This window comes from Idiotropiscis lumnitzeri, chromosome 11, assembly GCF_059441095.1.
Source record: "Idiotropiscis lumnitzeri isolate Australia: NSW breed Sydney's pygmy pipehorse chromosome 11, RoL_Ilum_1.0, whole genome shotgun sequence".
NCBI lineage: Eukaryota > Metazoa > Chordata > Actinopteri > Syngnathiformes > Syngnathidae > Idiotropiscis > Idiotropiscis lumnitzeri.
Genome location: NC_142401.1, coordinates 20,396,347 through 20,419,165, shown reverse-complemented (window position 1 = coordinate 20,419,165; position 22,819 = coordinate 20,396,347). Strand labels below are relative to the sequence as shown.

The following is a 22,819-nucleotide window of genomic DNA, read 5'->3' as shown; positions in this document are numbered from 1 at the left end:
CCCACATTTTGAATCTGTAGATCTAATTATGCTTACTAGAGAAACAAAACAAAACGACTTAAGGTCAAATAAAAACAAAATAGAAAATCAAACTGTGTGTGTTTATTTTACTTTTTTTTACTACAGTACATTTCCCTAATTTTAGTCATGATTTCAGTCCGGTCTACATAAAATAAGTGAATAGGCGCCGATATAAAGTGCAATATATTAAGTATTTATAGGCAGCTTCATAGTATTAGTGCAACTCAGCACATGTATGGTTTATGGTTCTAATTCAAATATACTAAACTTTTACACGCCTGCGCTAAATATCAATCCGTGTTGCGTTAGTGGATGACTCCAGCACCACACGAGTGCACAGAGACAAGCATGGCAGTGATTGAAAAGATTTCAAATTGAATCGAAATCTGGAATTCAAACTGGAAAATCGAATCGAATCGAGGCTTAAGTGACAAAACCCGGGGTCATTTTTATTAAGCAGGATTCTGCTGAATGTAATTTATAATATAATAATTTATTTGTAATTTAACTTGTATATATCAAGTAATCAGTAAATTAACTACACGATTACTTTTTAAATGTAACTGTGGCAACATTGGTCACAAATCAACTATCTCTGCTCAGAGCAAAATTGTTGCACTCACAACACAGGTCCACATGATGCATTCTGTTTCAAATAGAATTCAACTAAAAGCAAACATGATCAACACTATCACTTGACACAACTGCATCATGTGACCACTGTGAGCCAAGCCGATCATAGATGGGCATCCCCAGCCTGAATCACCCAACACCTCCCACACTCCTCACTCACATTGCAATTCATTTGCAGTTATTTTGAAATACCTACAGTATTTGAGTATTGTTGTTGTGTATCATGCAATTAATAAAGTAAAATGACTTTAATTCAGGGCGGCACAGTGGTTACCACGTACGGTTTCCTTCCACATTCCGAAAACATGCACGGTAGGTTGATTGAACGCTCTAAATTGTCCCTCTGTGTGATTGTGAGTGTGAATGATTGTTTGTTTGTGTGTGCCCAGCGATTGGCTGGCAATCTATTACCCGAAGACGGCTAGGATAAACTCCAGGACGCCCGCGACCCATGTGAGGATAAGCGGCTCAGATAATGGATGGGCGGTTGGACTTTAATTCATGACTTTTTGAGAAGAGATCCTGAACAGATTGCTATGACACGTCACTGCCTGAGGCCATACTGAGTGTCTTGTCACTCATAGCCTTGATAGACTCCCTGTGCTCTTAAGACTGCATGAACACAACTAAGAGTAGTCACACTCACAGGCCATCACCATCGCTTTGTCAACAGATTAGTCATCCAAGAATGTCCACTGCCTGAGTCTATCTGAGTCAGTTTAAATGAGCTCAGTGGCCTCTCTAATTAAGCACATGCTGAAACTGGGACTAAGAATTTAATTTTCTACTACTTGGGGATTACGGCCATTGAGGGAATTGTCATAATCTCCGTTATTGTTGACCTTTTGGATTTGCTTTCCATTGTTTCTATCTGACTTGATTTTGTTTCTTATTGACTATATTTATACTCAGTCAATGTTTGGGGTTAAAGTCAAAATTCTGACATCACGACTCTTACTGGTACTTCCTGTACTCAAAAGATCAAGATTCCTTAAGGATAGAGCATCTGCAGGACAAAAATGAATGTCCCTTTCAATGGATGAATTCCAATTTGTGACCAAATATTCAGATGAGAACCGGGATAACCCACGGTTCTTATTTGGGTCTTTAAAAACCCAAATATGAGCAAGGCACGGCCTTTCGAAAGCCAAATATTGCCACTATTCAGGTTTTGAAAGCGTTATTGACTGCATCTAAACGTCGCTATTGCCTTCTTTGTTCCATCCCTGTCTGGTCCTCAAGTCTTCATCTCCACGTGTTCTCGTCAGCCCTGTTCCGTCTGTCGACCAATCAACAGCCTCCACCCATTTGCGTCTTATCCATGTGTGCCTCTTTGTCTCATTATGTTCATATTTAGTTCCCAGTTTCTGTTGTGGTCGCATTATCTTTTGTCACGTCATGTTGCCCCTAGTCTGTGGTGGTTAGTGGTTTTCTTGTGTTTCTAAGTAAGTTGAACTCAAAATATTTGTACAATGTTAATTCAGTATTTTTGATCCTTCTACACTGTACATTTTTGGGGGGTACAAATAGATAATTTTAGGGGGAGGACCCTAGCTCTCCTCCTTTACTTCTCCTGCATCCATGGGCTTGGATCCAGCCGGCTTATTTGTCCTCTCTCCACCATTAAAAGAACGCCTGAATTGTAACAGAATGAATCAAAGTACAAGGACCCAGCGGGAAGCACAAGCCGTCATCCACAGACACATGGTGTCATCAGTCTGGCTGTCATCCCCCACAACCTGCCGACCAGGCAACTCCTCAATCAGTAAGCGCTCTTGTTTTCCTGTCTGTGCCTCAAATCGGTGTCCTCTCACTTCCCTTGGATTTAAGACCATTTTTATCATCACGAGTCAAGCTTCCCTTCTCCTCCATATGTTTTCATAGGTTCCAATTGTTCCAATTTTGAAGGTTAAGTGCCGAACTTTACACCTCTCTTTCCGGACTCTGAGTCTGACTCCCCCACTTAAGATTTTTCTACCTCTAGTAAGATTGCATTACATTTTTCCTATTGCAGCCCATGTATGCCTTATCGTTCCCCTCTGACCTTTCACTTGGGTACACGTTGGGCCATTTACAACTGTTTGGTGGCCAAAGGAGTCGCCTGAATAAAGGTCCTGTCTCATTGTCATGTTATTTTGTACCTGTTTTCATTCAATGTAATTTCAGTCGTTTTCACACTTTGTTACAAACCTAAGCTGTCATCTCCTTTTCTCTCACCTATTTTATCAAATTGTTCTGTCCGGTGTCCTCAATATTGTTCCACGGTCAAGTCATGTCGTTCCAAACTTGCCCCAAGTAACCCCTTCTCCTGTGCCACCTGCGTTCCCTTGTTCACTTTCCTTCTTGCCTCTCTGGGGTCCCCCAGAAGGTTGATCAGGTCGCTTCAGCCCCAGTTCCTGCTCCTCGGCAAGTTAAGGTTCTATTTACTGCTCCAAGACCGGGGGATGTGATGATCACTACTCTGCCTGCTTGGGCTGGAGTCCACCTGGCTTGTGTGCTCGCTCTCCACCAGGGCCAACAACTACAAATTGTGGAAGGAATATTTTGGTCTTGGTTGAGATCTAAATGCATTTACTGGCACTACTAAATCAAAATCTAATCTATTAAATACAATTGTATTGTATTGTGTTGTATTTGCGTGAACCATTCCCTTTCAATTATAATTACATGTTACTCGGTGCTGCCTGAAATCAGAAAATCTTGAGAGGTTATGCAGAGGGCATGTTAGTGTACAGTGTAACCTGCAATTGGCCTCAATCCGAGAAGCATGGTTTGTATACTTTTTTTTAGGAATGAATAATGCAGAGAAGACAAATATATTCAAGTCAAATAAAAGGGCAAAATAGGTTCAACGGTGAATAGCTATTTTAAACCGTGGTCTAGTCATCACTTACACATAATGATTTACATAACTTGGATAGAACTCTTTCTGATTTCATGCTGGGAAGGGAAATGAGTCACACTGCTGCTAGTAGAAGACATCTGAATTGAAAAAAAAGTGTGAATACACAAGTTTCACCCTGAAGCTGTATTACGAATGTGACTAAACTCAAAAGGAATTATTTTAACACTGTAACTCCGTGGTTACAAAATAATACAGTTTGGTCGTAGTGAGGGTATTGCGCAGTGTAGAAAATGGAAGGCCACACTACAACCATGCAACCGCCAAGAATACGCAAAATGAGACAAAAAGAAAAAAACTCCAGGCAGCACTTTGTGGGCATGAAGGTAACATGCCCAGGAGCACCAGGTAGGCGGCAAGGCAACAATAGCTAACAATATCTCACTGTGTGTATGTGTGTGTATTCCCATTCTAAAAATAAAAGTGCAACACACTTAAATCTAACTTGTATTGATGCTATTTTTTAAATCACACTTGCACATTTGGGAATTTTAACTAGTAGAGTAATGAGTTTTTTCTTTTCTTAGTATACGTCAAAGATCAGTATTGTAGCGCATGACCAAACTATAGCATTCATACCAGTGAACAGAATTAGAATTAGAGAATTAAAGCAAATTTGTTGTTACAGAAGTGTATGTCACGCTGGCAGCTCTTCACATAAATCATTACCCAAGAAGTAGCTCTCAGTGTCAAAACATGTTGGTGACCCCTGCTGAAAAATCCAAACGACATCCTGGACTGGTTGCCAGTCAGTTGCAAGGTGACTTTTCACAGCCCATTAAGTGAGAAAGAACTGAATCCCAAACCTTCTGCAGTCAGCAATATGACCACTAAAAAAAAAGATCTAACTTTAGATGCATTATCTATATGTCACAGATGTCTGTTACCACTCTTCATCTTGTTTTTTTTTTTTTTTATCAACTGCCAACATGTGTTTTATCCATCTCATCTCTTACTAATCTGTTTCTATTTTACAAATCCGCCCTCCTCCCCCGTCACTTCATCATTTCAGTCTTGAACTCCTATGCCCCACCCCTCTAGGTTGATCTGGTCATTTTTGCAATCACTTCCCCCCAGATTTCTCAGCCCTTCATCCCTTCTGTCCACTGCTGCTGTCTGTCTTAACCCACTTTCAAGAGCAAACAATAGAGACAATGGGGAGCGAGCCCCTGAGGCAGCGGGAGGGGATGTAGATTGCAGGGCAAGTGAAACTATCAAAAGACTGCTCCCCACAGAGAGAGGGAGTGGGAGAGACTGAGTGAGAGATGCCTAGTGCCCATCTGCTGAGGTGCTGAAAGGAAAGAAGGGGGTTGGAGGAGATGGTGACAGATGACAAAGAGAGAATGAGATTGGGATTTGCGCAAAGGATGGCGATACATACTATTCTCCCGCTCACATCCTCATCATTTAATAATATCACCAATATTGATGCATACAGAAAAAAAGTCCTTTGAATGCGAGAAAAAAAAAACATTTGTATCGTTTCCTTTCATTTTAAATCAGCTTTTATCATTCACATGCTTTAATATCAAGCCAGTATATCAATTGCTGTGGCAGGTTAGCGTGCATCTGCACTAACGGTGCATTAAATATAGTTCTGAAGATGGAAACAATGATGATATGGCTTCAAATTACTCTTAAAAGTCCTTACTCGGTGTGAAATCTGTTTAATTGAACACAAAACTGAAATATTCCCAAGAAGCCGTAGCATATTCTGTGATACTGTACATATGAATGGCAACAGGTGGATACATGGGTTTATTGTACCTTCTGCGAATAGAAGAACATTTACTTGTTCTCCATATCACTATGCATAGCGTGCATAGATAGATGATCAAAGTTATATATAAAGTAATTGATAAATGATACTTTTCAGATCATTTCCCAGACCTCACTTGTGTTTTCTCATGCACACCAATGTGCCCAAGGACACCAGTCAGGAATCACTGTGCTAATGGACAGATGTTTCGAGTTCTCCTTTCATTTGGTTGACACACTTCTCTGGTTTATCTTGGACCATGTTCATAGGGAAATGGAGCATGATATGTTTTTATTGTGTTGAACGTTATCGTCAATCTGGATGCTAATATTGTCATGATCAGTACCCTAAAACAGGGGATGAGTAGCCTTATGGGTAGTTGAGTACATTGCAGGCAATGCGTGAAAACATAACATTTTATTTCCAAGATCAACAACCTGTGCCACAGCCAAGGTAAAATCACCACATCTCAGATGACTGATGAAAAGAGAGTAAAACTGCAATAGTTGGCAATAGTTGACACAATTGCAAACTTGCTTTTGTTCAATGGCTGGACCAACTCACGGCTAAAGTGATAATGCTTATGTGGGAATGTTGTGCAAGCTCTGCTCGCATTTACATGCTTTCCACTTCATCATTTGGGTGCTACTTGTTCAAAACGAGTGTTATATCGCCTTGTTTTTGACGACATGCCATATTTACACCACGTCGCCGAAGATATACTGCCACACAAGCAATGTTAGGAACTTCTCTTGTCAAAATAGCTTCACCTTCAGAAAATCACGCCAAGTCATGGTTGTCCATCAACTGTGCGTTTAGCTGCATGTTCAGTCATTGTTACTATAATCTTCTGTCGACTTCTTTCTCTTGCAATTATTGCCGTTTATCGGTTAACGTCAATTTGCAGACCAAAGAGAGAAGGAAAAGCTGGATTTGGAGCTGTAACGGACTAATTGCATTTTCATTCATTTCATTGGGAGAATTTACCACGAATAACGAACCATTCACAGAACCAATTATGTCTGTAAGTTGAGGCACCACTGTTTTTTTGTTTTATGGTTCAGAGCATGTTTTGCTTTGGCCAAGACAGAAATACTTGCCCAAAGTAGTGTTTGTTTAACGTGGGACTTCCAACTAATCTTGTCATCTATTAATACACCTCCCACTCCATAGCGGTAGTAAAGTGTTAACCTTGATCAATAAAGCAATGACATCTGGTCAGAGAGGAGTGGGAAAGGCCGCAGCTAATGCAGCCTACAGGAAGGCAGTCCTCTGTTAATTGGTTCTGGTGGTTTTTCATGTTGAAGAATGACTTTTGTTACTAATAGGCTACAGCTAGCTAGCATGCCATAGTCCATCAGCTTCAGAAAAAAAATGTTCAGGTGACAGCTGGGATATATGGTGGGAACAACCCTTTAGGCGTCAATATTTGGCACAGGCTACAATCTTAACAATGGCCCTGCTTTGAAGCAGCAGTTCAGTACTATTGGGGGGGGGGGATGGGGGACGAAACATGAACTTGCTCATAATGATTCCTTGAATATTGCATTATTGTGGTGTACAGGAGGGGGGGGGTGAATAAAACCATGCATTACCCGAGCCAGCATGCAATAGGAAGTATTCAAGGGTGTAGAGATGCTTTATTTATTTACACTAAAAAGGGATCCAACTGAGGTAACCATGATGATGGCCACAAATGCTACAAGCAAAGAGGTCACTCTGGTTTTATTTATTACATATGGGGCACACGACCAAAAAAAGCAGAAAACACAATAATAATAAACATGACAATAAATTAAAGAGACTGCTATGGTGTTTAACATTCAGTCATGTCAAGTAAACCTGCTCATTCCCCTGGCCTTATTATATCTGAAAAGGCCAACGTGTCACATCTGCCCTTGATTAAGATTGTAATGCAGCAATTGGGATGAGTTACAGCTGGGGTGCAACACACAAATGTGTGGTGCAGCACACAGATCTATTTGTGCCCCCAGAGCAGTTTTTTCATTGTAGAATAAAAAGAGGGAAACATTTATAAAAGTAAATTGGTGTCCTGTATGATTGAGCTCAGCTCATTACTTCTTTTTGATACATCCAAACAACTAAGACACATATGACATCATTCTTGTAGAACCAGGGAATGCCTAACCCTGAAGTACAGTATGTCAATATCAAGACAAAAAATATGAGACAAGCGGCATGAAATAGTTGAATTATCCTGACAACATCTGTCTGACTAGCAGCTTTGACCAAATAAGATGCTTTGTCTCATGGGATCTGATCTGCTGCATATATTTTAATCTCAACTACTTCGCAGCTTGATTTAGAAAGTAGCCTGTGGCCAAATTGTTGTTCGAGTTTTGTCAGTGCACCATCTGAACAGAGTTGCGACCTTTGTATACTGCCAGGATTTCCTCTTCGCTGCTTTGTCTCCAGATATTAGACTAAAATCTGGATCCCACCCATGAAAATGGCCCAACATTTATAGAACTGACAGGAACGTTAAATGACTGTATATAATACATCTCAAAAGATTCAATATGCTATAGAAAGCTAATAATAAAAACTGGATTGACAGTTACTGATCAAAAAACAAGAAAATCAACGCGTTTGTAAATTGTATGAAAAATATTTCAAAGTAAAAATTTGTTGCCTTACAGCTGAAGTAAACGGGGCACAGCTCCAGTTGCTCACAACTCTAATGAGGACAAGCGGTAGGCTATATAAATTGGATTAAATAAAAAAAGAAAGTAAGGAAGATTAGTCACTATGAGAACTAGTGACTATGAGAACAACAAAAAAGTGGGAAATTAAAGTATAGTATTTGTTTCATTCATTAAATGAATTTTGTGTCCATTGTAATACAAAAATCGAAGTCTTCTTTGATTAATTGAATTGATGTTTTATGTTATTTATCCGAAATCCCCTTTAGAAAATAAATAATTCATAGATCCGTGAGATCTATCCGGTGATCTATTTAAAACTGAATTTAAAATGCATATTTCTATCTTATTTATTATTGCATTATATACTGACCATTTTTCCAATATACTGGTCCCAAATTTAAAAAAAAAATGGGTGAGCTGTGTCAAGCAGGGCATCCAGCGTGAAAACTGGACCAAACAAATCATGCGAGTGACTCGCTTTAGCGACCCCTGGTTTCAAAGTCACTTTCTCAGCAGCTCTCTGCTGCTCTCAGCTGGACAACTGAAAGGAGCTAGGCGACATCCTTGACCGATTTCATTCATCTAGAAAAGTCAATGAAAATAAATGTTTTGTGAAACTGAATATGTAATTGCCAAATATTTGTTTTCTCGTTGTGTATTTAACATTCAAAAGATTAGAAATGTGTCATATAGTAAATGCTTACTGATCTATTTGTAATCTGCCTTTTATTGGGGGTGGGGGGTGCCATATATTCATCTCAGTGGTGGTCTCAGTGGAGTCTGTTGCCTGGGGCAACAGCAGAATTGGAACGCTTCCCTGCCTCCATCCAGCACACTGACCTCTCCATATTCAACTTATTTTCAACACCTGGCAGCCAGCCAGGACTCAACCATTGGCCTTCCCCAGTGCCCCACCCCCACAATAATAAAGTACATGATTATTTCTATATGAAATATGGCTGTATAGATATAAATAATTCAATTCAATGTTGGTGGTGTTAAAAGACTAAATCACTCAACTCACATTTAATGTTACATTGTTAATGTCCTGCTGATATTCAGTGAGATATTTTTTTTTCCATATTGGTTTCTGATGTTGTTTTATATAATCACTAAATATGAAGTATATTTAATTCAAAGACTGTTCAAATGGCTTTCTTGGATTCTTGAATACGATCCAAATGGAGACATCTTTGCAGACATTTATTTTCAAAACATTTCTCAAAACTGCCCACAAGCGCCACACTCCAGCAGTGTTGGTTTGCAAGGCCCAGTGGTAACTTAAACAAGGTGTTTTGTTCTGAGACGTGCTAAAGACAGCTAATATGGCACAATATTTGCAAAGTATGCAAATTATTTTTTAAGTAAATCAAACTGAGGTAATCACCTGAGTTTTAATACTTTAATTTTGACAGCTGACAGCCCTAAAATATATATATATATCTGGTTAGCACGATGGCCTCACAGTGAGAGACACCATCGGTCGTGGGTTCAATCCCGGCTCCGGCCATCCTGTGTGGAGTTTGCATGTTCTCCCCGTTTCTGCGTGGGTTTCCTCCGGGTATTCCGGTTCCCCCCACATTCCAAAAACATGCATGGCAGGTCAATTGAACACTCTAAATTGCCCCTAGGTATGAGTGTGAGTGCGGATGGTTGTTCGTCTCTGTGTGCCCTGCAATTGGCTGGCAACCAGTTCAGGGTGTCTACTGCTCGAAGATAGCTGGGATAGGCTCCAGCACCCCCCGCAACCCTAGTGAGGAGAAGCGGTATGGATGGATATACAGTGAACCCTCGGTTATCGCGGTTAATGGGGACCGAGACCACCCGCGAAAACTGAAAATCCGCGAAGTAGCGGCGCACCGTCAAAAATGCTTAAAAAAAAAAAAAAGTGCGAAGTAGCGGCGCACCTTCAAAAATGCTTAAAAAAAAAATATATATATATATATATATATATATATATATATATATATATATATATACGGGTAGAGAGAGAGAGAGTGAAATTCATGTTATAACAAAAAAAAAACTAATTATTATTAAAACTTATTATTTTTTTATTCCCCAGCCATTATTTTTGTAGTTATTCAATTACTTCTTTTTGTATTTATTTAATTACTTCGACTTTTACCTGCTGGTACGCCGTCTGGTGTGCCCTGTGAAATGAAAGGTGGCATTCTTCATTGATTTATTAATTCATTTATTCATTCATAACTGAGAGCCTCGCGCTCCGCTCATGCCCGGGCGGTAGGTGTTCCTCTTCGGCTTAACTACCACGCACGCCGGCCGGTCTCCTCCGGAGCTCTCGCACGGTCCCGAACGGAGCGAAATGTCGCCCCCGCTTGTGCCCGGGCGGAAGTTGTTCCTCTTCGGCTTAACTGTCACGCACGCTGGCCGGAGCTCTGGTACGGTCCGAACCGCGCGAAACGTCGCCCCAAATCGTGCCCGGGGGAACGTGCTCTTCTTCGTCCACTCTCCTCTTCGCCCACGCTCTTCTTCGGCGCACGCCCGGCCGTCTAACCGCTCCAGCGCCCCGTCGTGCCGCTCGGCGAAACTACAATGCCCCCGAATATTTTTTAGACCCGCGAAGCACTGAACCCGCGAAAGGTGAACCGCGAAGTAGTGACGGTTCACTGTATATATATATATATATATATATATCCATCCATCCAACATCATATAATACATATAATATATACATATATATACACACATATATATATATATATATATATATATATAGAGAGAGAGAGAGAGAGAGAGAGAGAGAGATATGCCCAATCGCAAGGCATATCTAGGGGCAATTCAGAGTGTTCAATCGACCTACCATGCAGTTTTTTGGAATGTGGGAGGAATCTGGAGAACCTGGAAGAAACCCACGCAGGCACGGGGAGAACATGCAAACTCTAGGCAGGAAGAGTTGGAATTACATTTGTAACGATAATTATAAAATAATAGCTCATCTGATTTAAACTAATTACAAGAAAATTATGGACTTATAAAAATAAAATAGTCTTGATAAGCCACCAACAACGTTGAGACTTGCAAGCACAACTATTTTTGCATGTACACTCACTGATACAACAGTATTTCAACTTAACATTCACTTTAAGATGAGGGCTCATCTCAGTGTTATGTCATGTGTTCAACATACCAAGGCACAATGGCAGCTGAGTTAAGGAAGGTCAGCATGCTTCAATTTCAAATTGTTTTCACATTGAACTTTCTTTTTTTGGGGCTTTCAACTTAATGACAGCATTTTGGTGTCCAGGGGAGGATCTGGGAACGCATGATAAAATAAATTAAAATAAAATAAAAGCACTGTCAATGAAAAAAACACAATGGAAAAGTACAGGAAATCTGAAGACTGACATGCATAAAATACATCATAAGAAACAAAACAGCCCAAATCAAACAATTTTTTTCTGTGCCAGTAATTTTTTCCTCTGTCAATATATATGTTTTCTACAATTCCAAAATATATTTTTCATGACAAAACGTATTAATCTTTTGGCACTCTTACCTTCAAACACTTTCACATGCTGCCTCTGTCAAAAGTGTTGGGTTTGCCTGTTTTACAATACTGCCCTCCACTGGCAATAATCTGAACTGAGCATTAAAATAACATCAGAAATCAGAAATCCCTTTATTGTCATTGTACTCAAGTGTGCAAAGCTCCCCTCTCCAGTGCAATACAACAATAATTCAGATAAATATATAAATTAGATAAATAAGAGAATATTTAGTGCAATGGAAAATAATACTGAATAGGGTATATATTCAGTATTATTTTCCATTGCACTACACTAACTATTCTCTTATTTATGACCATAAACAAGATTTTAACAATCTTGAGAGTATTACGTAGTGAATTTTTGTGTTTGTGCAAATATATAACCACTCTCTTAATTAAATGCTATTAAACTTTGACGTGAAAAACTATAGTGTAAATTTTTTTAAAGAAAAATTCCCAATTTACTGAATCTTCAGCACCAAGCAAAGATTATTTTTTCTATTTACCACTTCTATAAAAAGAATTATAGAGGAATTATTTCTCCAGGGTTGTCTTCATTAATAAACTGATACCAAAAGATAACACTACATTACATAGAGGACAATATGTGGCTTTTTATTTGCTTTTGTAAGCTATATCGCATTGAATTGAGTTTTTTTTTTTTTTTTAACAAACATGATGGCGTACAAATAAAGAAAACTTCTACAATATGCATTCTCACCCTTCTTAGCTTCGTCTTCAGTCATTCATGGGAGGAAGTCAAACAATTGACACCTGACACCCGAGGCTCACATTTCCCTGTAAAAGGCATATAGCACGAGCTCTTTATCTGCATGACTTAAACACTTTTTTTTTAAAGAAATATATAAAATTGAAGCCTGACGTGTCCGACAACCAAGTCATAAAATTACTTTTCGTCCGTAAAGGTTGGTCGAAAACTGAGATGGAAATATAAAGCATAAACACAACCTAATGTGTATTTTTTATTTTTATATTATTTACTAACTTCATTTTAAGAAATCCAGCCTTAGCGCTCTACTACACAGGAGTCAACTCAAGGGCCAAGAGCCAGATCTGGCCCGTGACCTCATTTTATGTGGGCAAATTAACTGCGTCAACTTCCTGTTTCTAGCACATTTTTTTCACTTTTAACAGATATGAGATATTGCCATTTATTTGTTACCAATCCTCCCATTTTAAAAACAAACAATCACTGACTGCCTTCTGATTTCTAAACTGGCTTCCCATCAATGTGTTGTGCGTATGTGATAAAGTAAAGTGATCATACATATACATGTGTTCACAGTCATAACAGCACTCTTAGGGAAACCATAACTAGGACGTGGCCCGTCCACAAAAAAGAGTTTGATACCCCTGCTCTAATAGTCCTGTAAAGGGCATTTGAGGTCATTTGGCCGACAAATGCGGCCTTTGGAGGACCCAGCCTTGTGAATTTGGACGCAGCTCGAGGCTTCCATTACACTTACAGAGTGCCACAGGCTGATCACCTCCATGCCACGGCACACTGAAGCGATACAGTCATTCATGCAAAGGGAGACTATTGAATGCATACAAATGAATATACTTTTCAGAAACCCTACATTTGTGCTAAAAAAATCCTTTTTGATTGATCTTACATGACATTACAGATTTTTAGCAGTGGTGATTACTCCCCCTAAAATGCCACCCCCCTTACCAAAGAACAGAGGTAAAATATGTCCTGCTGTGTGTACTAAATATGCTCTACAATACTATTATCCTTTGTTCAGAATCAGCTACTGAGCACAGGTAAGAGACGACACAACCTCCTTATCATTCACCTCTGCGCCATGCCGCTTTATACACAGCGTCAATCGCAGGGTTGACTTATTTACTTACCTAAATAAATAAGCTTATGAAGTATGCCAGAAAAGAAAATAGCGCTGCCCCTCTGACGAGCAGCCGCCACTGATTTTTACTCTTCCATTAGCCTATCTGTAATTAAAATGACAAGAAATAAAAGCTCAAAATTTTTTAATGTGTACTGAATCTATAAACTAATAATTCCAGTTTCTGAAATCACTGACAATTTTTTTTTACTTTTTTCCAGAATATATTTTTTTTCTAGATGTATTTGTAAAACATCAAACCTGTAACGTTTCATGTTTGGCAACATTCCAACATGCCATGCTATTAAGCAACCTTAGCTACTGCCTGGTTGTATACTGTGCACGGACGCATAGCTGCATGAACCTATGTGCGGAGTGTAGCTTTGATCAAATCTTGCTAGAAGCTTGTACATAGCGGACTGCAACTTTAACGTCCGGTTATTTTTCACTCAGCAAGCCTGTGCCCACTCGATTTCAAGCAATGAACACAAATCCTTCTCATGAGCCGCTGCAGAGGCTAAGGGCCCGTTTGTATGAGGACACGTGCAGGTAAAAACTCCAAAGTATTCTATTGAAAGTGCCTTTAATTTGGATGGTGATGCCGTTTGGGGGCTTGAATATGCAAAACTTTGAAACCACTCTCCAGAGCGGAAAATTTGAATACAGTCCGCCGTTACATTCCCATATACACAGCCCAAAACTGCACTCAGATCTGCTCACATTGCGCAACATGTTCACGTCACGTACATATGCCAGTACAGGAAAGTAAACACATGTTTTTGCTAGTAGCCATCATTTCGGTTGGCGCTGTGCTGATCATTGACGTAGAACGCAGATCAGAGACAAAGGGAGACTATGCGTGTGCATGAACATTGTGGCGTCATACCACAGCACCACCAAGCCGCCTGGCATGCGCACACCATAAAATTCCACACACTCTTTTTTCCCTGTATGCATGCATATTTTCTCTGGTAAACGCTCGTCTAAATGCGAAACAAAAAGTGGAAACGAGACGCCACTATTGCATCTTATGTTCAGATCGTAATCATATAAACAGTCTAAATGTCCCTCTTTCAATTGTGATAGGAGGGAAGGTTTACAATTTTAAGGAAAAACACACCATAGGGGGCTAACCATGTTTGCCAGTTACAGTATGCCAGACACACATGCCTAAGAAAAACATTTAGGAGGGGCTCCCCATTAATTTGCAACAAGAGTATTTTTAGATATTGTTTTAAATCGTATCACCATGCTGCTACGTTTGCTACTTTATTTTACCTTGAGTCAAAATGAGGCTGGAAATTATTTCATCTCCACAAGTGGGGCGCTGCAAAAATGTACACAGCACTTTTGCTACGTCTCCTCATTTTTCCCTACATCTTAGTTTTCTCAAAAAATACAATAATACAGCTTTCAATTATGTACTGTAGTTACAGGACAAACTGTACATTGCAGTGCTGCATGAGCATTTTTACGTATTTTTATTGGTTTGAAATATTGACTGCTTTACTTTAACTCACATACAACCTTGAAGCACATATTGAAACACAACACAATTTCTTTTTGGAGCCGCACATCTTTATATAGTAGTCAGCACTGAGCACAGACAGATACCTCAGCTCATTCTTACTCCATATATCCGTTCAGCTCCCGTTACACTCGTCAATAGGTTGGCCTTTCTATATAGATGCAGGCTCATTGAAAAACATGTAACACCTCTCTAGGCTGTATTTTGCATTATTCTAAAATATATTTGAAGCATGAACTATGAAACAGGATTTTCTTCAAAGTAGTAACATGATTGTAACAGTTTCATGGTCATAATGACAGCATTTTCTACGTCCGACTGACTCACCACTCATGGTGGAAATCAGCAGCACCTCCCTGTAACGTCCCAAGAACCTCTGGGTGTGGATACTACAGGTCTTGCTTGACTGGAAATGTTCAAACTTAATGTTGTGGGTCTCTGAGAAAAGTATCTCTTTGGGCCACACCACTTTCATGATATAAAATGAAACATTTCAGTGGCCTGTCACTGTCAATCATGGGTTGTAGCGCCTGGACAGTTTGAATACAGTACATGTACTGTATTCATTTTGTGGCAGCAACTGCCACTGAACTTCAAGGTCATTGTGCATATCTACTGCATGGTCTGCACACACATCACTCCACTCAAAACAATATACAGTAGTTTGTCCATAAGTTGAGAAGTGATGGAAACCAATATATTGTAACTAGCTTGCCCCATTTCAATTTCAATATGATGTGGTGCAGCAAGACAGTTCTGGCAGGCCCGGTGCATCCCGTGCTGCAACCTTGGGGATAAACCAAGCAAATACAACTTGGTAGCTATTTTCCTGTCCGCACATCCTCTGCAATGACACTTACTGTATGCTTACATCACACACACTCACACTCACAGGCCTCTGCAGAAGCAGACGGCGAGGCAAGGCCCAATCATTTCACTGGACTTTGGAACATGTCTCTTCAGTTTGCGCAGAGCAGCAAAGGAGCTCCCCAAACCGCAGCATCATCCAGCGGATGCGCAGGAGGGGCAAGCATGATGTCGGCATATACACTGTGACCGGAAAAAAAAAGACTCGATCTGCAGCACTGTGTCCTGTTGTCATATTCCGTATCATCGTCTTAACACTGAGAGCGGTAACCAATGCGTCACTATGATGGGCGTCACAGTAACTACAAAACAGCAGTGTATAAAGTAGAAACGCTTCCCTTTACCTGCGCTCTTTTGGTCGCGGATCGACACCTTTTCAGCTCTGCGGCGGCATCAGAAGAGAAGCGATCGACGTCCTCTCGATGCTGTCCGTGTTACCCGAGCTGGGACACCGTGTGTTCCCACTCAATGCGACGCAGGTTCTACTCCTCGCTCACTTCGTGGATTCGGCACTCCTCCCTCTGTCTCACAGCTGTTCTCGCGTTGATCCACAAGCGTGCAGCGAGTACGCAATCACAAATGTGGCTGGCTCATGCTGTACTTTTTATGATTATTTGAATGACACGTTTGACATACAGCTATCCAAATTAGTAGTGTCCAATAACTGCTTTTATTTAATGACAATTGCAGCTAAATGTCTGATGAAAATACATTACTTTTGGTCAACATGGTGGACAAACAAAGACCAGAAATAAACAGAAGCAAAATACATAAAGTAGAACTAATAGAAATGTGAGCAGAGTGTACATGTATTAGTGACTTGAGAGTTTTGTGCCTTGCCTATTACGTCGCACCAAAACCTGTCGGTACTAATTCCACACTTTGTTCCACAGTGCAGCCTAAACAATTTGATTAACACTAAGATTCACACGTGGATATTTCTCCCCGTAGGACCCTTATGTATACTCTGTTTAATATACAACAACAATAGAGTGAACTCTGGTTTACATACGTTCATTGCCATCACATTTGAGTAAGTTGGCCTAACGCTTACCATAGTCTTATGGAACGACAAAAAATAATCCAATGGTGTATTTGAACATTAAGGCATTGATGACCTTTCTTGCAATAATAATATTTAATTGCAAGATACAAGTTATGCAAAATTGACCTTTAAAAATAAAATTGAAATAAAACAATGCACCACGCAACCTATTTTATTCACACAGAGAACATGAAAACGGCGACAAAGACGCTCTTTTTACACAGTTGTGCAGAGAAGCATAAATTTAATTTAGTTTCCATTTAACTGAGGGTTCCTTGGAAATGATGCTCGGGTCCAGCTGGCTCGTTCTCGGGTGTGGAGCCTAAAATGTGTGTTAAGGTGCGCAGACTGATTGAAGCATTTGCCACACACATGGCAGCGAAATGGCTTCTCTCCAGTATGTATTCGATGGTGCCTCTTGAGCATGCTGACCGTGGTAAAGCTCTTTCGGCACACTGCACAGCTATATGGCTTCTCTTTTGTGTGCCAACGCATGTGGACCTCCAACTGGCAGGCAAAACTGAAGCCTCTTCCACACTCTTTACAGCTGTGCCACCTCTGTATGGTCGTGTGAGAATTACGAGAAGGGGGCGACTTGAGGGATTTCATGTGTTTTAGCTGCAGTAAGTTTACACTTTGCTTTCTATTTGTGCAAAGTAGTCCTTTCGTCTGCTGTGCAACTGATTCTGACAGATCTTTCTGAGCGGTTCTGTGGCTATTTTCAGCAGTACCACGACGATCACTTTCAGCGTCTTTGCTGTCTGAACGGACAGTGTGAGTGGATGATGAGCTGCTGGCTGCAAAGAGTCGCTCATTGTCCCAGTCTGTCTTTGTTTCCCGGGATGGCAAAGGAGAAGGTGAGACGGTATCTCTACTATACACAGTTGGAACTAACATAGAATGTGACCCAAGTCGTGTCTCAAATTGACCACAATGTTGTTCTTCTGGGTGTCTTCTATCATCGACACACTCGCTGAGAACATCTCCAAAGTTGGGCTCTTTTTTCATTTGTATTTGCACACTGCTTCCCCTTTCAGATTCATAGATGTGGTGATCTTGGGACTGGACAGGACAGGCTTCTGTAAAGTTACAGACAGTGTCAATTATGGAAAATATATTATATCTATTTAACTCATTCACGTCCAGCCGAGTAAAAAAAAAAAATGGATATTTGACATCTTTAGTAAATGAGTTAATATTTCATTCATAATTATTTAATATTAGAATATAAAAAAGATTACACGTGTGTTCTGTCCTGAGCATGAAGAGCCGCAAACCTCATATTATTACTTCATAGATTTGCTAAGCTACATCCATCCATCCATCTTCTGTACCACTTCTCCTCACTAGCGTCGCGGTGTGTGCTGGAGCCTATCCCAGCTATCTTCGGGCAGTAGGCGGGGGACACCCTGAACTGGTTGCCAGCCAATTGCAGGGCACACAGAGACGAACAACCATCCGCACTCACACTCATACCTAGGGGCAATTTAGAGTGTTCAATCGGCCTGCCATGCATGTTTTGGGAATGTGGGAGGAAACTGGAGTACCTAGAGCAGGGGTCTCAAACTAAATTTACCTGTGGGCCACTAGAGGCAGACTCTGGGTGAGGCTGGGCCGCATCAGGTTTTCCGCAAGAAAAAAATCCAAAAAAAAATCAAATCTTCTCAAATGTCTTTATTTTTATTTTTTAACATAAAATAAGATTTAAAAATAAATAAGGAATTAATAAGAAAATAAATAAGGAATTAATAAGAAAATTAATCAGTAATAAATAATAATAATAATAATAATAATAATAATGAGTCAAATGTCTGTATTAACAGTTCTTTAATCTTCTTCTGAACATGAATTATCCTGAACATGAGTGGAACATTCATCAATCAAACCCCTACTAAAACATCGAAAAAAAATTACAATCCTACCCTCGTTTTAAAGCTGAAGATGTGCCCAACAATAACCCGCGGTTCAATTTTATCCACTGTGACCAGGTAATCCTACATTTTATAATTTGTCCCGTCTGTGCTAGTGCTGATGCAAAGCTCCGTCAGACTGCACATCCTGTTCGCGCATGGGTCTCCTGTCAAACAAATCAAAATCTTGTCAAATAGCAGAGATCCTAAGCATAAACCATAGTTCTGGGATGAGTAGGCCTACTTCTGTAGTTATAAAGCTTTAATTACACTGTAGTTAAAGCTTTATAACTACAGACATATCAAATTCGCGGGCCGCACGAACATTAAACTTTCATAATAAGGCGGGGGCCGCAAACTATTGCGAGTTTGAGACCCCTCTAGGTCCTAGAGAAAACCCACGCAAGCACGGGGAGAACATGCAAACTCCACACAGGATGGCCGGAGCCGGGATCGATCCCAAGTCCGATGCTGTCTCTCACTGTGAGGCCATCGTGCTAACCAGTCGTCCAACGTGCCGCCGATTTGCTAAGCTTGTTTCACACAATTATCATTAGGTAGTAGGGCTGAATGCTTTTAGGAAAAAAAAATCGTATTACTATTTGTCCGACGGATATTGCGATTTCAATTCGCGATTTTCTTCACAATGTACAGTGACCTTCACAAACATGACAGAAAATGCCAGTATACCATTCTAAACAACAAAAGCTGTAATTGTAGAAATGCAGAGACACTAAAGAGGTTTTGTGAGGGGGACAGTTCTTTCTCAAGTTTTTAAAAACTACTTTCAGTCAAGTACAGTTTTGTATTTATGTGTAATTGTATATATAAAATGGAATTTTTTAAACTCCAAAATGTTATACAGTCCACACTAATGTACTTTTTCTTTGTACATAAATGTCTGTCAATTTGAAAATAGTGGACTAAGCACAGCCTCAGGGGGCATCGTGCCTTTTCTGTTGCTGGTCCTTCTCTATGGAAAGACTTCCCATTAAATGTTAGGCAAGCCCCCTCTCTGACCAATTTTAAAACTCGTTTGCAGACATTTTTATTCGTTAGCTTTCGACTCAACATGAATATCACTGTTCTTCTGGTATCTATTGTATATTTGTTTGTGTTTTAATTTGTGTTCTACTTTCCTCAATTTATATTACACCATATGGAAAGTGTTTTGTTAGAGCTACAGCTGTTATGAATTGCGATATATAAATAAAGTTGTATTGTATTCAATAAAATCATTGTCCCCATAGCAAAGCCCATGCCCGCCTGCTGACTACCTGCTGCCCGTCAGCTGCCGTCCGCCTCCTGAGTGTTGACACGATTTAAGCGTAGCTAAATGTCCAAAATATAACCAGTTGGGGTTCTTGAGCGCATTCTTGCGCTTGTTTGCTTCAGCCTGTCTAAGTGGAGAAACGATCGGCACGGTATTTTTGATTTTGTGGAGGTGATCACAAGAGCTCACATTTGATGCCTTTTGGCGACGCTCAGAACTGACAAAGCAAGCAATATTACAAGCTTGCCTCCCTGCTGTGGCGTAGACTGCTGAGACCGAAAAATAACAAGCAGCTACAAAAGGGGGCGTGCCAATTTGTTGTAAAGGTCATCGAAAAAAAAATCACTAAAGAGTCTTTTAGGGGGGAGCTTTTTAGTACTGGTGTTATTTTTGCATGCAAACCTATTATGCAAGTGCCAATGTTAAGGTCATCCCAGTGTCCCTTTAACCTGTCCCTTTCCGCTAAATTGATAAACATTTGCGTAGGGGAAGAATCGTTGATGCCCACTCAGAAAACAATAAGATAGAACATGATGCGTTGAAAACATGACCAACAGTCAGCGGGTACCTTCTCGTCCCTACCTGCTTGCAGCAACAGTCGTTGGACGGCGACATTGAGTAACCGTTTCAGGCGCTCGTTCTCTTCTTTAGACCGATGAATTTCACTCTGAAATTCAACAAAGATGTCTTTGACGGCTCGGAAAATCTCCTCAGCGGCCGCTGTCATTCTGTCTTTCAGAAACACGTTGAACAGCTCCAGATTGGTCATGTCTCCAGCTCTCCGCTGCGGAACGCCCTTCTGTTTACGTCTCCTGACCCGGAAGTAAAATCTTTTTTTTTTTAATAAAAAAAACTTTATTTAACATTTTCTATCAACAACAAACATAAAAGAATAATAACAACCACCCGCAAAAATAATCAAACAAAAATGAACAATGATGGCAAAACATTCAAATGAGAGTCCAATTTCGGGAGTGCTATCTTGCACCTCTCCTCCAAGGACTGCCAATAGGCAGTTTGATGCACAGGCACAGGCAGGGGTGCAACTACCTACTTTCTGGGGGGTATGCAGACACATAACAGTCGCCCCCACCCCAAAAAAATAAATAAAAATAAAATAATGATGAAAATAACAAAATATTTCATTTTTTATTTGTAGCCTATAAATTATTTTTTGGGGCAAAGGTCACACTTTTATTTAAAACTATTATTGTAAGTTTGATTGATCCATATGTTACCAACCTTCTTCTTGGCAGAGTGGTAATACACAGCAGTAGTATCGCGTCCAACTATTTTCAGGAGTAGCAAACCAGAATTTCTGTATTGACAGAGGAATAACTACACACAACCTGTCTCGTCTGACGGTGTGGAAGAAGTGAAGACTTTAATATAGCGACAAAGAATCAAAGAAACATTGCATCATAAACATACATGTAACAAAGTAAGAACACATTCGAGAGCACATCTTTAACACTGCTCTCCCATTGTTATTGTGACCACACTAAACATTGGGAAAAAGCTTGCATTTGAACATACCCGTTAATTCCCAAATATGAACATGGCAAATGTATTCAACTTAACTTTTGTTGCTGGTTTTGTCAAAACATCTGCCACCATGTGGTCGGTTGGACAGTATTCCAAACTTATTTCCCCATCATTAACAGTTGTCCTGATAAAGTGATACTTTCTGTCAACATGTTTGCACTTTTTCCTTTTTACAGGGTTTTTCGCCAGTGCTATGGTGACTTGTCCTCAAAGATAATTGGTCGCTCATATAGATGTTTGTCATAAACATTCTCACACTGTGGTGTCTAGAGCCATATACTCTGCTTCACATGTGGATAATGCAACGGTAGGTTGTTTCTTGGTCCTCCATGAAACAATAGGACCGTTTTTGTTTAAACTGATACAGTAACCGGTTGTGCTTCGTCTGTCACTTGTGTCAGCTGCCCAATCAGCATCACTGTATGCTTGTAATCCAAGTTTGTCATCACATTTAGTGAAGCAAAGTTCCTTGCTAATTGTACCCTTTAAGTACCTTAAGATGTGTTTTACTGTAGACCATTGGTCTTCTGATGGCGTAGTGAAATATTGGGATAACTTACTCACAACAAAACTCAAATCAGGTCTTGTGCACGTAGTTAAATAAATTAAGCTACCCACAGCCTCTCTCTACTTCTTGACATCACGCATCTCTTCTGTGTTCTCAGTATAGTCAAGTTTCTGTTCACATGGTGTCATTCTTGGTTTACAGTCGTGCATGTTGAACCTTTCAAGTAGTTTTCAACATATCTTCTCTGTGTCATTTTTATACATTTGTCATGTTGTTCAAAATCAATACCTAGGTAGTGTTTCAGTTTTCCTAAGTCTTTCATCTTGAATTTTGCTGTCATCATTATTTCACGTTCATCAACTCCTTTTCATTACTTGCAGCAATAATCAAGCCATCAACCCATATTATTATGATCACTTTGTCATCATTGCTCACTTTTGTATAAACACAATGGTCAGCTGGGTTTTGCACAAATTTGTTTTTGTCCAAATATTCATGCAGCATTTTGTTCCAATTTCTTCTAGGTTGTTTTAGTCCGGAAGGTGACTTTTGTAACTTACACACCAATTTGTCTCCAGTGCTTGATTTTACTTCATAGCCTTCTGGGTGTTCCATGTAAATTTCACTGTCAATTGGTGCGTTCAAGTATGCTGTTTTGACATCCATCTGATGTAAAATCAGGTTATCGTGTACTGCTTTTTGTATTAGCACTCTAATGCTAGTCATGTTTGCGGTGGGTGAAAATGTCTCATCATAATCTACACCCATCTTTTGACTATATAC

At 40.0% G+C, this 22,819-nt stretch overlaps 2 protein-coding genes across 2 annotated transcripts in view; both read right to left on the bottom strand.

The window, feature by feature from the left end:
• The window catches only part of nfasca (neurofascin homolog (chicken) a), a 114,814-nt gene extending 98,554 nt beyond the window's left edge, over positions 1-16,260 (bottom strand). The window contains exon 1 of the mRNA XM_088309514.1: positions 16,100-16,260. The gene's annotated coding sequence lies outside the window, so the exon portion shown is untranslated. The remainder of the gene's footprint in view (positions 1-16,099) is intronic.
• A 696-nt stretch (positions 16,261-16,956) lies between these two features.
• On the bottom strand, positions 16,957-20,806 carry LOC148328148 (uncharacterized). The gene is made up of 2 exons (XM_088309365.1): positions 20,566-20,806; positions 16,957-17,879 (listed from the first exon to the last, which is right to left on the bottom strand). Exons 1-2 carry the CDS (start codon positions 20,750-20,752, stop codon positions 17,050-17,052), a joined length of 1,017 nt encoding a protein of 338 aa, XP_088165491.1. The 5' UTR covers positions 20,753-20,806; the 3' UTR covers positions 16,957-17,049.
• Between the last annotated feature and the right edge of the window lie 2,013 nt (positions 20,807-22,819).

Bases quoted from the DNA above. Each gene is read 5' to 3' on its own strand.
- LOC148328148 (XM_088309365.1), bottom strand. From the start codon at position 20,752: ATGACCAATCTGGAGCTGTTCAACGTGTTTCTGAAAGACAGAATGACA. The intron at 17,880-20,565 runs GTAGGGACGAGA...GTAACTTTACAG, and splicing joins ACGACTGTTGCTGCAAGCAG to AAGCCTGTCCTGTCCAGTCC.